We start from the raw sequence: 14,260 nt of genomic DNA, 5'->3' as shown, positions 1-14,260 counted from the left end.
TAACCTGAGAAAATCTTAAGAGAAAGAGCGGCTCCAAAAACACCACCACTCAACTCTCTGCCATGTGTGAACTTGATTCTGTTGCTCTACATGACAAAGGTTTCTCGGGCAGGCAGAGACTGGTTCAACAAATGTAAAATTTCCATCCCAGGGATCTCAGCTTTTACACGTGTTGTGATTGTGGAGAGGGGTACAAAAGAGAAAACAGTAGAACAGTGAGTTTAACTAAATAATCTCTGAGGCGTTGGTTGAGAACATAAAAGCAACTTTTAAAGTCTCACATTTCAGAGGATAGAGACTTATTCGACATTAATCAAGACCTCCATGCTCCCACTCTCTGCATGAGATGCAAGAAGATGATACTACAATGACAGTGATCCTGCACTGACTTTCAAACTACAACACTGTTAGTTGTTGTCACTGCAGAAGCAGCACATGTATCCTTTTGGGCGTGCCCCCTTTCACTGACCTATTCCTTTTAGCAGTTCACACCTTCTATTGAGTGTGAGAAATGATGGTGAGACAAAGCATGCATCTGTTTTCTGTATTTCATTATTTTATCACAGTAGATAAGCATTTTGGCCGTAGGCATAAATGAGTGTGTTTTTTTGGATAGCAACGGTTATGTTGCGTTCTCTTCATATTTTCTTTTCTTTCTTTGTTGCATAAACCAATTACAACTGTGACAGTTTCATTTTCCTAAAGGCAGTGTTTGAGTAACCATGGATGTAAGATGATGTAAATGAAGCTTTTTTTTCTTTTTGTATAATATATTAATACTGTTGTTGCGTGATCTTCATAAAAATGCTGACTGTGAATGACAGAAAATAGTATGTTGACTTTTGGGCAATTATTGTAATCAAAACATTGAAATATAAAAATCTGTATCAGGATAAGAGCTGGTATGCCATATGATGTGAGTATTTTGTCCCATGCCTACTCAACAGACAACATAACCAGCAGAAATAATCCTGTTCAGCATTTGATAAAAGTACCCGAGAGAGTAGAAGATAATGATAGATAGTCTTGTTTCTAGAATCCAGCTAAAAAGATGATTGCATTATAATAAATAAAACTAGATAAGTGCAGTCAGTAGAGTGCAGCTCTCTGCCAAGTGCGTCTACTTTATGTCTCCAAAAGAGTTGTCCCTCAACACTCCCTTACAGCAAAGATGGCAGCTAAGAGAATAAAAGGAGATTTGTTCATCTCGAATAGTGCTTAACTTTAGTGGATCATAAAATAATCTACATACTAAGTATCAGCAGAGATGTAACTCAGCGAATCATGAGGTCATTCATTGTTTTTTTGCTTTTGATGAAAGAAGCCAACAAGTTATCCTGCTTGTCTGTGTTGAGAGTTGCATGTGAGCAGTGCGATCAGGCAGGATGGATATGAATAGACACTTCTTTGTCAAAGGCCTTCAAAAGTAACATTTCTCTCTAATGCACTGGTGCACCTCAATAAGATGTTACAACCCAAGCGTAAATGTTTTTAATTCACTGTAAAATTGACGACCAGAGAAAAACATCTTATTCACACATGTATCTGTTATCCCTGTAAAACCCCCATAACCTTTTGCAGACTTTTAAAAGGCTTTTTAATCTACAAAGTTAGGTATAAGTGTAAAAAGGTCAATTCAAAATAACTCAAAGTGTGACGCAGTTGTAGAATCTTTTTTATACTCTTGTGGTCCCTCTGATAAAATCTGTTTGACAACCATAAAACATGATCTTTTTTTAAACACATAATTGGCACAAGCTGTTTCTGCAGTTGTGCTTCAAGGATAAGCTGCTGTGAGCACATAAAACATACCAGGGCCTTTCTCCAGGAAGATGACCTTGGACTCTGGGAAGAAGTTGGAGCCGGTGATGGCCATCTCTTCTCCCCCGCTGACCAGACAGCTGGTCAGGCTGGACTTCTCCACCTGGGGCAGCTCTTGAGCTGAGCGCTGGGCTGGTAGAGACGCAGCAAGGGGGATGAAGAGAAAAGAGGATGATCACTTACTGTGATTTGTTCATTTACACTGAAGTCTATTCTTTATTGTGAACCAAGGAATAGGTTTTTTTTTAGCATTGACGATGGATGTACAAAAATATAAACAGACAAAGTATTATCCACCGCCTAAATTGCTACAGAAAGCTTACTAATTCAGAGGTGTATGAAATGGTTGTGTGTGTATTTTCTGAATGAGTATGTTTTGGTGTGTAAAGACACTCACAGCACTCCACAGGAATAGAGGCAGCTTGCAGCGACAGCACCTTCCCGTTCGGTTGAGGGATGTGCACTCGGAACACCACCCGGACCCGTGTGTTCTTTCTTCCTATATCCGTCTCCCCCTTCCGCAGCTCAATGTCGGAGTTCCGCAGTTTAAGGATGCCAGCACAGTCGATACTGCAAGGTAGAGGGAAAATATTTGGCCCCTTTACGGCATCACGGGGATGGCAATCATCTAAGGCACATTAAAGTGGTGAAGGTCTGGGAGTGATAAAACCAACCACAAGCCGGCAGGGGATTGGCAAAGAGAGGAGAATTAAGTGTGGAATCACAAAATAAAAATGCCTGTGAATATGATTTATTACAACTGTAAATGAGAAAAACCCTAACAAATCCTTTCCTCTGAATTCCAATGTAAATGAAACCAGGCCTTATATAAATATAATCATACGAGTAAAGCACAATCATAAATATTCCAATAAAGTTTGTTTTACTGCTCCATGGGAATCCCTCACATTTTACATCTGCGCAGAACTCCCCTATTAATTCAAATTAAGAAATGTAATAAATTTGCTTTGGAAGATGTTAAATGATCATAAATGTGGTTATTTTTTTATCGGACAGACATTCCTTCAAGGTGGTAACAACTTAACTGATTAATATAACCCTGAAGTGCTTGTGACACCTACCTGGCTGTCATGTTGTTTTCGGGCAGGAGAGGAATTTCGAGAACTTTGGTGCTGGAAAGTATGATTTCTTGGCTGGCTGTGGCTACTGTTTTCCCGGTGATCCGGTGCACCTGGTAGAAGGCGTGCGGCCTCAGGTAACGGTCGTCTGCCGTTCCAATGAACATCTGCAGGTTGACGGGCTTCTCGCTGTAGCCAATGAGCTGGGACACGACAGAGAGAATAAAAACAGATGTGAGTTCTGTGGGTCCAGACGAGAGGTGTGAACAAAGGAATACTCTTTACATTTCCATTGCCTTCAGAAGGCCACCTTTTTTTTGGAGGGAATCTAAATGTCAGGGCAAGGGTGTTGTGATATTTCTGGCAGGGCCACTGGAGATTCATCTGGTGCTTTGGCTTCAAACTAGTTAAAAACTGATGTTTTTGACTTTGAGTCTCATCATTTTTTCCTCTTGCACGCTTGCCCCGTTACAGGATTCAGTGCAGGACACTGTTACATCCAAAAACCTTAGCAGAACCTTAAAACTTGGCCTTTTCAATCCTTCCAAGACCTGATAAAAGTTTTCTACATCTATAGTGGTTACCACAGAAAAAACAGAGCTATATAGGCCTTAAGAGATTGTGAGAAGAACAAACAACACTATTTCAACAGATTAAATTTGCCTCTTAGTCAATACATAAATCTGTGGAAGTGTGAAATAAATTGAGCTTAACTCCTCTAATAAACATTAAACTTAACTTAAGTTATACAAAAGGATCATTCACACAACTTTCAACTCATTCTGTGTGGTCTGGGGCATAAAAAAAGCTTTTACCGGTTACGCTGTGGTTAAAAGGGGAAGAAAAAGCCAGTAAAAATGTCAACAACATTTTTTAATTCCAGTGGTACATGCTTGCCAACGTGGTACAGTCAAGAGGCACCTACATTAGCAGCTGCCCCCTCCATTGGAGTGCTGCTGGCACCCCGATTCTACTAAGACAGGTGAGAAGTTCAACGAAGAAAAAGGGCTGCGTGTCTTAAAGGGACAAGAAGAAGATGGAAAGGAGAGCAGGACCTTTCCTCCTCAGAGGGACAGAACAAACACACAGGCCACACAATCCCACTACTGTTGTAATGTTGTACTTGGCAGACTGCGTGACGGCAAGATGGCACCCCCCCTCCCCTCCTCACATACATTACTCTCGCCGTTCTGCCCTCCCAGTCCACACCTCCAGCTCAGATGGAGGGCAGCCCATTGAGGGGAACAGAAAAGAACAAGGCCATTCATTGCTGTTTCACCCCAGAAACTGCCAAACCTCAACCCCGCCACAGCTGGCTGCTGACCCTTTCCTGCCTGCAGCTTTGCGTCACACGCCGCTGTGTCAATGTTTGGTTCAAACGTGGGATGGGGTGGGTGGAGGGAGAGAAAGTGGGTGCAGCTTGGGATTTGTCATGAGCTGTTCCAAAACCAGCTAAAATAAAAAGGATTAAATTGGTCACAATGAGGCCCTGGAAACATACAGTATGTACCTGACCAAAACTGTGAGCAAGCACTACCAAAGAAATGCGTGCTTGGTTTCAAAATATTGACTTAGTTTCTCTGAAGCTAATTAACTACACTGGTTTTCAGCAGGACTAATAAAAAAACACAGCTTCTTTCCAGCTTTGGTAAAAGGTGTCCTGGAACCAGCGGTGGAATTGGTGTTCTGTCATTTACTGTTAGTCTGTGTCCTTTGTGTCCTCTCTTTCTCTCTCACTTGCTTCTCCTGAGACAGCCCCCTGTGGTGAAACAAGTCAAGGTAAAGGGGCACCGATGTCGAAGTGAGCTGTGGAAAATCTGAAATATGCCGTGTTTACAGCAGGTTATGTGCAAAGACGAGCCTCCAGAGGCAGATACCGGGCAGGCAGAGCTTAAATCTTAATAATGCTTTACTGTTCCACTGGAATAAAAACCTTGTAGAGTTTTGCTACTGAGCTCAATAAAAACCCACTGGATCCTAAAAGAGGGTGGAACAGAAATCTGAAATCTATTTCAGGCCCACCATCTAACTAACTACTTCAATATGCATCATATATGTAGATAGAAGAATGAGCATCTATGACCGCTCAAGTGTGGCTGGGTATTTGAGTAGATAGGGCCAAGGGCTATAAAGGAGTCTGGGCCGAGAGGTGCAGGTCTAGGCTGAACAACGCTGGTTCAAACAGGTCAATGCAAAACTAGTTACTTTATCCTTTTAGAAAGAGGCAATGAGAAATAGAATTACACTTCGGTCTCGATCAGACAGAACACATTTTAGCAGCTGGGGCCGGCTTTTTTGTAGTTGTTTTAAATTGTTGCGTGCTGCTTTTGCGTTGCTGAGAGCCGCGCATTTTTCCACTCTGAAAAAACTTCAACTCAGAGCAGAAAAGCACCCAACGTCATTGCCGTTTTTTCTCATTGTCCAATCGGATAATGGAGAGGCGGGCCTTCTGTTGGGGTGACGACATCAAGTGATCGCCGTGTTCTTTTCTCTTTCTGAGGGTCTCATGTGCTTCAAGTGCCCTCCGCCTGTCCATTTTTTACAGAGATATAACTAATGTATTGAACACAAAGTGAAGTATTTTAGCTAGCCAAAATAAATGGGAACAGTAATGGTTAGAATGACAGCTAATGATTTGGTGGTTGCCTTAACAACAGAAAAAAAAGCAGTTCCCCAGCTGCTAAAACGCGCTCTGTCTGATCAGGACGTAGGCTGCAACAGAAAAGGCAGTTCAGTGCGCCTCACGTTTTACAGCCTGCTAAACGCACTCTGTGTGATCAGGCCCTAACACTGGCACAAGAGAAGCAAACTTTTATAATATTAGCATTATACTGACCTGAAACAGGGACACTATTTTACATACATACACCAGGGTCAGGACTGAAATATCTTGAATTAATCAAATCTTTTTTCCAACTTCAGTGGAAAGCGTTGCTGTATATCTAATTGGCGGTTACAGTCATGTTAAGTAATGCGATTAGTGAAAGATCTGTTTATCTGTACCAATAAATCAATGAATACTTTAACAACTGTTGTTTTTGGCTTGTAAAATTTCCAACCCTGCGGCTTTGTCTCAAAGTAAAACCCCACGCCTTAAGGTATGTCGATACGCCTCTACCACATCCTCCATGTGTTTTAACTGCTCAGTGATGGAGGCATGTCTGAATTGGAATGAGTAAACAGATGATTAACTGGCGTTGTTTTTTTGTGTGTGTGTGTGTGTTTCCTCCATAGGCTTGATTACTGCTGTTGGTTCCTGTAGTGCAGAGAGTGCTGCAGGTGACAAAATTAAATCTCTGTGCCGGTAACCACAGGCTGTATTCTGAAACCAAACTTCTAAGCTAGAACTGACAGCTACAGCTTATACTGAGCTTTTTCCCATTACCTGCATCAAACTAGAAAAAGCCCACAGAATGACCAAAACTACTGTATGTGGGACATAAAAATGTACGCGGAAGGAAGTTGCATCAAGTAGCAGCGTGAGGCCCCTTTAATAACCAGTAATGGGTTCATCCTTGAAAACCACATTAGATTACAAGAGCCACATGAAAGTATAAGTCTCGCTAGTAACAAGCAAACAGGTAATTACGCATCCCAGTCTGAATGGATCCATGGCTATAAATGACACCACTATTCCTGATTCAAAGAATCATGAAGTCCCAGGGATCAACAGACTTGTGGTTTGTGTTGCTTGTTTTATGATCATGTCTGCTGCACACTGTGGAAGTGAGGACAGACAGGCTGTTTCTTGCATGTGTGTATGTGTGCGCATGTGTCTGCATGCATGCCTGTAGTGCACTTTGTATGGGTGTGTGTGTGTGCATGTGTGTCCATAAATCAGGGCATGTTTATGCACAGCACCATGTGTGCTCCAGACAGCATAAAATGAGTTAACAGTGTCTGGGGGAATGTATCCGTGAAAAAGGATATACAGATGTAAACAGAAAAAATGATAACGCTTCACGGATGTAAATTAAACTACAAAAAGTACTGAAAATGTAGAATTAAATGTCTAAGATTTTCTGAGAAGTCCCTCAATTCTTTTCTTTCCTTCCGTTCACACCTCTTCATCTCCGCCTCTCTCTGTGTCCTCTTGTGTTTTCTCCACTTCTCAGTCGCTGCACATGAGGGATTTAGTGTGGAGCCAGAGTGTTGACAAACACACACTTAGCAGGCCAGGAGTTCTTTCCAAATCAAATAATCGACCATGAAAACCTGATTAGAGAGACAGAAAGAAGGACTCACTTCAGCAGTCCCAGTGAATCAACGCCGCTGGTCAAAAAGAAACAAGGCACACAGCCGGGCTGATTCAGCCTCTCCGCTACAGTCACAACTCAAACAATCATGTCCTGTTTGGTGTTTTCCCCGATTTAGTTTAATTCGATTCATTTAGATAGTTAGAAAAAATAGAGCAACAAAACTGTTTCAGTGTACAACAACTTAACACATGCAAGCCTTTCAACAGGGGGTCTAGATTAAACAGCAACATTTACTTACGCCACAAGGAACAGGAAAAGACACATATAAGAGGAGGTGAGAAGATGTTAGCACTTGTTTTACACACAGATTTTATTGGTCGTGCAGTAGACTTTCTAGCCCGAACACGTTTTTCATCTGTAGGACAATATCAAAATTGTGAGACAAATGTTGCGTACAACGATAACATACGCTCTTCTATAGTAGTCCATGCTCACATTGGGGGCCTATTTGCACCTTCAGCTGAAAAGATGGGTAAAGCACCACCTGCAAGCAGCGGGACGTGTAAACAAACACATGGATAAAAGCAAGGTCGGGGCGCAGGATGCTTCTCCACAGTGAGGTGCACACGACACACACACACCCTCGGCTTGTTTCACATTCCTGAGTCGCCCCTCCGTCACCTCCTAAATCTATGCTTGAGTGTGAAATACCACAGGAAGGTGGTCTCTGCACTTTTAACTCCTCACCTTTTTGCCCTTTTCAGAGCACACTGACTGAGCCCAGCTGGTCAGTCAGCAAGTAAGTGAGGCCTGATAGAGATCAGTTCTTATATTAAACCACACTGACATTAAAACCGGTCACATGTCTCCGGGCCTGTGCTCGTTGGAGCCTGTAACTAACTTATGGCCGCCGCTGCTGCTGTCGCTTCTGACTGTGGATCAAGTTTAGGATGAACCCTCTCCCCTAAAATAAAACAGCTGGATACGGTTACATACTCAGCTCCCACTAAATAAAGTCCCCATTTATTTTTGGCCTTCATCTGTTCCACTGATCCAGTAATAAGGCTTGCAAGCAGAGGGGGAAAATATCTCCCATCACTGCATATACACGTAAAACGACACACACACACCAATGTGTTTAACCTTTTGTTCAAAATCAAAAATGACAGCAAAAGAGCGATCAGGGCTCAGAGAGTTTTGAACATGGGATGTTTACATGGTCAAAGCTAAGCGGGAGAACATCACCTGCTCCCATCATTCATTTTCTCTTTAATCTTTTTCTCCTTATAACCTCTCCTCTTTGCTCTTTATTTCCCCTCATGCCTTCATCTTTCCTCTCCCCTCCTCCCCCTCCTTTTCCCTTTGTCACTCTCTCCTCTCCGTCCCTGTCCTCGCCTCTCACCTACCTCAGCTCCAGCCCTCTGCCGTAACTCGACACTTTCTCACAGCGAGCGCCTGACTCTGCCAAGTTGTTTCCCTGTGTTGCTCCACTGTTGCCATGGTGAGACTATGTGTGTGTGCATGTATGCAGGAGAGTGTATGTGTGTGTGTGTATGAGTGTGTGAGCAAGCAGCTACGTACACTCACGTTGTTGTAAACTACAGCTCTGAAGCTTGTGACACAGCGTGTGTGTGTGTGTGTGTGTTAGAATGTGTGGATTTAGGCTCACTAACTTTGTTGTAAACTGTAGGCCTTGGAAAGGTTTGTGATGTGTGTGTGTGTGTGAGGAGTGAGAGATAGAGAACCAGTGTGTGTGTTTGTGTGTGTTTCTGTGTGTGTGTGACAGCCTGGCTAGCATGTGCATACAACAGATGTAAAAACAGGAGCGATGGTGGTCAAGGTCACGAGTGGGTTCATTTTATCTGGCAGTGGTTTCCCTACTGTGGCACTGTGGCACCACAGCCGGGGATCTATGAACACACACACACACAGACACACGCACGCACACACACACACACAGTGCAGCTCACACAGGCTTGCTGTTTGCCCAGCACACTAGGGAGGGCAGAGAGAGCCAGGGGGCCGGTTGACTGTTTGTTTATACAAGGTCAATACATGCACACACACACACACTCGCACACGCACACACACACACACACACACACACAGACACGGGAGCGTTTACTGTATACTGCATGCGGGCTGTATATGGCCTTGCTAGACTGGTCCAAGCTCAATTCCTCTTATTCCCCATTCTATCCTCCCCCACTCTCCACAACTCTCTCCCTTTCACACACACACACCTCTCTGTCTCTCTCCCCCTCTCAGTGACTGTTTTCTCGCTCAGCACTAAGCCTGATTACAACAAATGAGAGCCGAGCGTCCAACATGTTTACATCAAATATAGGCCCTGGGGCAAAGCTACACAGCCACTTCACACAGTGCAAGCCACATGGCTCTGCGTTGTTGTCTGTGTGTGCCTCCACGTTAAGGCAGCCGGCCCATTGAGAGAGCCATGCGGTAAAGTTAGGGCAAAACATTCACTAGAGCTTTAAAAAAAAAAAAAGCAAGAGGGAAAGATGGGAAGTAAGTATTTCAGACTGACATAGAGAGAGATGGAAAGACAAAAAGGGAAGGGGTTAAAAGCATTAAAAATTTGAGAGTGAATGACAGAAACAGACAGCAATGGGGTCAAGGCCGTGCATTCAATCACTGGGATCAAAATCATTTAATGCTTCCAAGCCAGTGGAAATATAAGGCTGACTTGGACAGCTTCTGGCATATTCTATTACAAATCCTTGTTACCAGAAGCCATGGCTTCATTTAGATTTATTAACCGTCGCAAAACGTTTAAAGATGGACATCATATTTTTCCAACTGTCTGTCTTCTTTCTAGACCTGTGTTGCTATGAAGCAAAGTGATTGTGTTGTGTGTTTGTGACTGTTTCGTCACTGTATCAGGCAGCCTTTCTCTGTTGTGTCTGCCTGCCTCTATCCGTGGCAGCAGGTAATACCAGTGGGGCTCCTTATACATATTTGTGTGGGTGCTGCAGCACTCAATTAAGCTGGTTAAATACGCACAAGGATACCTCAGCCAGCCAGAGAGGCTTTGGACTTATATGTCTCCTAGCAACAGGTGTACCGATTATGGTCTGCAGCTAGCCCCAGAGGAATGGCTAAAACAGCCAGTCAGCCAGGCACAGACGAGACCATCCTGCAATGCACTGTACAATTATTTTTAAAAGGTCAGGTGGTCAACATACTGAGAACCATCTGGGTCTTGCATCTTTTTTAAATAACCTTGTAAATGTTCATTTGTGCATCACATTTGCACATTTATATCTATAACACTTTGATTGAAAGTGCAAAGATTTCTCTTGCAATCATTGGACATGCATTCTATTGTGTTGTGCTGAACACAAGAAAAAACTGTCAGTAAGTTTTCAACTAATAATAGGATCAAAAGCCCACAAACATTGTTGACAGATGGACTTTGAAAAAGCTACATTGTGGCTAATGATAATATCATTAGCCCTGAGGATCAGTCTTTGCATAGAAATCACAGCATTCCTCACAGAAGCCAGTGCTATCTAATCATGTCTGTCAAAACATTTCAATGTAAACACTCTCACGCTTTGTGGTCTTTGTTTGTGTGGCTACCGTACAGACAGGCAGAGAAGGAGCTGACTGCCCTGGCCATTGCCAGACAAGGCTTAATAAAACCAGTGCCTGTCTTAAGATCACTGATCAACAGCTCTCATGTGATTCATATTAGTATTCGCTGACCAAGTTGGTGTCAAACTCCCAACACATTGTAGTGTCATGTTTAACTCTTAACTGAGATAGACTTGTGTTTCCAAAGCACAAGGTAATGTGACGTAGAAATGAAATAGTGCTTAATATAAAACACCACACGCTATACTCTGCGGTAGAATACACACAAAGTACCAGTGGGATATAACATGAACGTAATAAACAAGCTCTAAATAGATGAGAGCCGCAAGGCTGAGGGGTATGAGTAACCTAATGCCCTCAAAACCAAGCTAGTAGATAACAGAAGCTATATTAAAGAAGCTTCATAGTTTGCTTAACCACAGTGTAATCAGTAAAACACCTTTGGGGACTTCCACTTTATTTAGTAATAAAAGCCATTAGCTGGCTAAAAACAAGAAAACCAGACATTGGTGCCTAAATAGCGAGATAGAAACATCCTCCAGTACCTTGTCAGGTACAGATTATGTTTGTGTGAGACACTACTTAAAGCCAGTACTCCACCTGCTGAAAGAGAGTGCGTGTACAATACACAGATCTCAAAACTGCAATTAAAAGTTATCCAGACATAAGACATTCCAGTCTGAAGAATATACATATATCCAGAGATAGCCCTTAATTCTGCCTGATAAAATTGTGTCCAACAGGATTGCTGAAAAACACAAGCTGTAAGGGTTTACACAAATGTAAAGGAGACATAACGGCTCACACTTCCTCCTCAAACACACTCTACAACATTTTTGATCTTTAACACATGTAAACTACACCAACAGGCCCACAGCTCCTTCCCCAGACATTCTCCTGTTTTTATGTTGACACAGCAGCTCAGTGGTGCATTGATCTGGGCTACAGCGTGGCCACAAAAGGAAGTCATCACCATGTCCAGATGGCTGCTATGCCGTCATCTGGTGACATCACGCCACCAGAGTCAAGACCCAAGGAGAACGAAGAGCCCCGCAGGGAACAGGCGACATAGAAGTAAAAGCTGTAGACAGAGCAGTTGCTGGAGTGTCATGGTGTTTTAGTTCAAAAACACACAAGCTCACAAGTGAAGCTTGCTTTGATTGGGAAACTGAGATAAATAGACGAAAATGTAAGGCTGGCCATTGAATTATTCAGTCGAATAAAGCATGGACCTCTCACTATATACAGTACATCTTATTATGTTTGCAATCATTACATGGACCAGCACCTTATTATTGTTACCCGCCTAATTAAATAACTGAAATATAGTCAGAAAAGTCCAGTCTACATATTGAACTTTAGAGAAGCTGCAATCACACGTGCTGGCACCAGTGTCATTCTGCCTCCAGGGAATAGCTTGCTTCACACCTGCAGTGCACCTGGGAAACATAATATGTGCAAGCTTGTTAACAGCCAAAACATGGCTGAATGACTTTGATATCCACTCCAGTTTCATGTTTAAGCTTAATGATTATCTTTAATTAAGTTTTACATTGGTCTGGCCTAATATCTATCATCTCAATGCATACTCTTCTAACAACCTCCAACAAACACAAACAAATTGTGTGTGTGTGCGTGTGTGTTGTTCTTTGAAATTCTTTGAAATGTGTTTCTTCAAAAACAATAATGACTTCACAGGGTGAAGAAATTACCTTTCAATATGGTCCTTTTTTTGCACAGTGCATCAAAAAGAGGCTAAAAGCAGCAACAATAGAGGTGTGGGTGTTTAGTAAACACAGACTGTCTGCTGGACCTGCTTGACAACTGCTGATACTATCTATCCTCACATAGCACAATCCAGCTGTTGGTTTTATGTTAACTCTCAGTGTTTTTTAGCATCTACATTAAACACAGGGCATGCACAGGACATTATCTGAGGTAATAGTGAGTAATAGATAATCTGGAAACAAAAAAAGTAGAGATCTATTTAGTTTAATTGGACATATACTATTTAATTAAACCCAATTAAAAAAAAAACAGACTTCCTTATATAACTCACTCACCACTCCCTCCCTCACAAAGCTCGTTCACCCACTCAGTTTCTCTCTGTGCAGAGCGCTGCAAACCGCTACTCATGACAAGCAAATGTCTGTGAGCGCCTCTCGCTCTGTCTGCTCCCACCGTCCGTGAAAACACAAAGCTGTTTTTCAATGTGATCGTGAAAGTGCTTTCAAACAGTGATACATTTATTTTTCATAACAGCACTGGTAATAAGTGGCAGCATAAGGAGACTGACAGAAACACTGCTTTTGTGAATACACAACTATTTGTTCAGGTCTAATCGCCGATAATAAAGGATTTAGTGCACAGCAATTTATCAAGAAGAGAACAAAGTGATTTGTACATCTGTTATTGGAGTTGCTTTCAGATTCGAATCTTGCTTATTTTGAATTATTTTGAATTTCTTGAAGATTTTGCCAAGCAAAACATAAAAAACACAAAATAAACAAACATGTTGTCTTCACTCTGAAGTAAACCTCACTGCACTGATTGTTTTGTCTCAGCATGCAGGTCCTGTAGACCAGATTCGCCTTGTCTGACCTAAACCTCTACTCAATAGCTTCTGCAGGGAAACTGCTATAACCAAACTATTCCCTCTGGGGATGAGGAATGAGGGCAAGCGTGGCAAACGCTTCGTTGAAAAAATTTGGCGGATAAATTATGCATCGTCACATATGGCAGGATAGAATCTTGGTCTAACTGAGGTTGAAACGGTTAATGATTGGCCTGCAGGGAGCCTGCATGACTGAATGTATGAGGACATGGGCTGTTTCTAAAGCAACAAATGGTAGTAAATTAGCCCTTCTTTGTTGTGTCAGAAAAATGTGTCCACAGCTGTTTAATTGCATTTTCTTTGAATTGTTCTATGTTCTGTATGTTGTGCAAAATGAGCTGTGACTGAGTTAGCCCAAGGACAAAAAACATACCATGTGTAGCTATATTGACAACACAATAATAGCAAAACTAACATTAATTACACACAAAATTAGATGTGCTTTTCTTACCACAGACTGTGTATATTGCATTTTGATATCAATAACATTCTCAGATTATCAGACCTTTAAAGCCAGTACAATAAGTCGCAAGATCCTATTCTCCCTTTCCTCTTTTTTTACCTAGAAAGTGATGAGGGCAGATCGACAATGCTTGTAGAGCTGATGCAAGTGAGCAAGATGTACAAAAGCTTGTGGACTGTATGTGGCAATGCTATTTGGCTGGCTGGACAGCCAACCGAACTGGTGTGAACTGAACTCAGCCATTGTTTTCATTGTCTAGCTCTTAATCATACACACAAAGGAAGCATGTCTCTGTGGTCCTGAAATATTAATGGGACTGATATCCTCCACTCTAACTTGCTCTGTCTCTATCTGTCTCCATCTCCCTCTCTCAGAGAGAAAGGCAGCTGTAGCTCTGTGCAGGCTCACCTAGTCTCTCACAGGTGCTATCAGATGACAGACCAGCTAACTGGGCTGCAGTGACAGCACC

At 42.3% G+C, this 14,260-nt stretch overlaps 1 protein-coding gene across 1 annotated transcript in view; it reads right to left on the bottom strand.

Annotated features, from left to right (window-relative positions):
• The window catches only part of nfatc3a (nuclear factor of activated T cells 3a), a 56,121-nt gene that overhangs the window by 18,254 nt on the left and 23,607 nt on the right, over positions 1–14,260 (bottom strand). Inside the window, exons 4-6 of the mRNA XM_069657954.1 lie at positions 2,904–3,103; positions 2,219–2,391; positions 1,813–1,953 (exon numbers count right to left, since the gene is read on the bottom strand). Coding sequence (XP_069514055.1) covers positions 1,813–1,953; positions 2,219–2,391; positions 2,904–3,103 — 514 coding nt within the window. The remainder of the gene's footprint in view (positions 1–1,812; positions 1,954–2,218; positions 2,392–2,903; positions 3,104–14,260) is intronic.

Source organism: Semicossyphus pulcher, unplaced genomic scaffold (assembly GCF_022749685.1).
Source record: "Semicossyphus pulcher isolate SPU_LCO1_2020_fin unplaced genomic scaffold, fSemPul1.0.p SCAF_1, whole genome shotgun sequence".
Lineage (NCBI taxonomy): Eukaryota > Metazoa > Chordata > Actinopteri > Labriformes > Labridae > Semicossyphus > Semicossyphus pulcher.
Note: the sequence above shows the minus strand (reverse complement) of the source record. Positions and strands in the feature narration are given on the sequence as shown.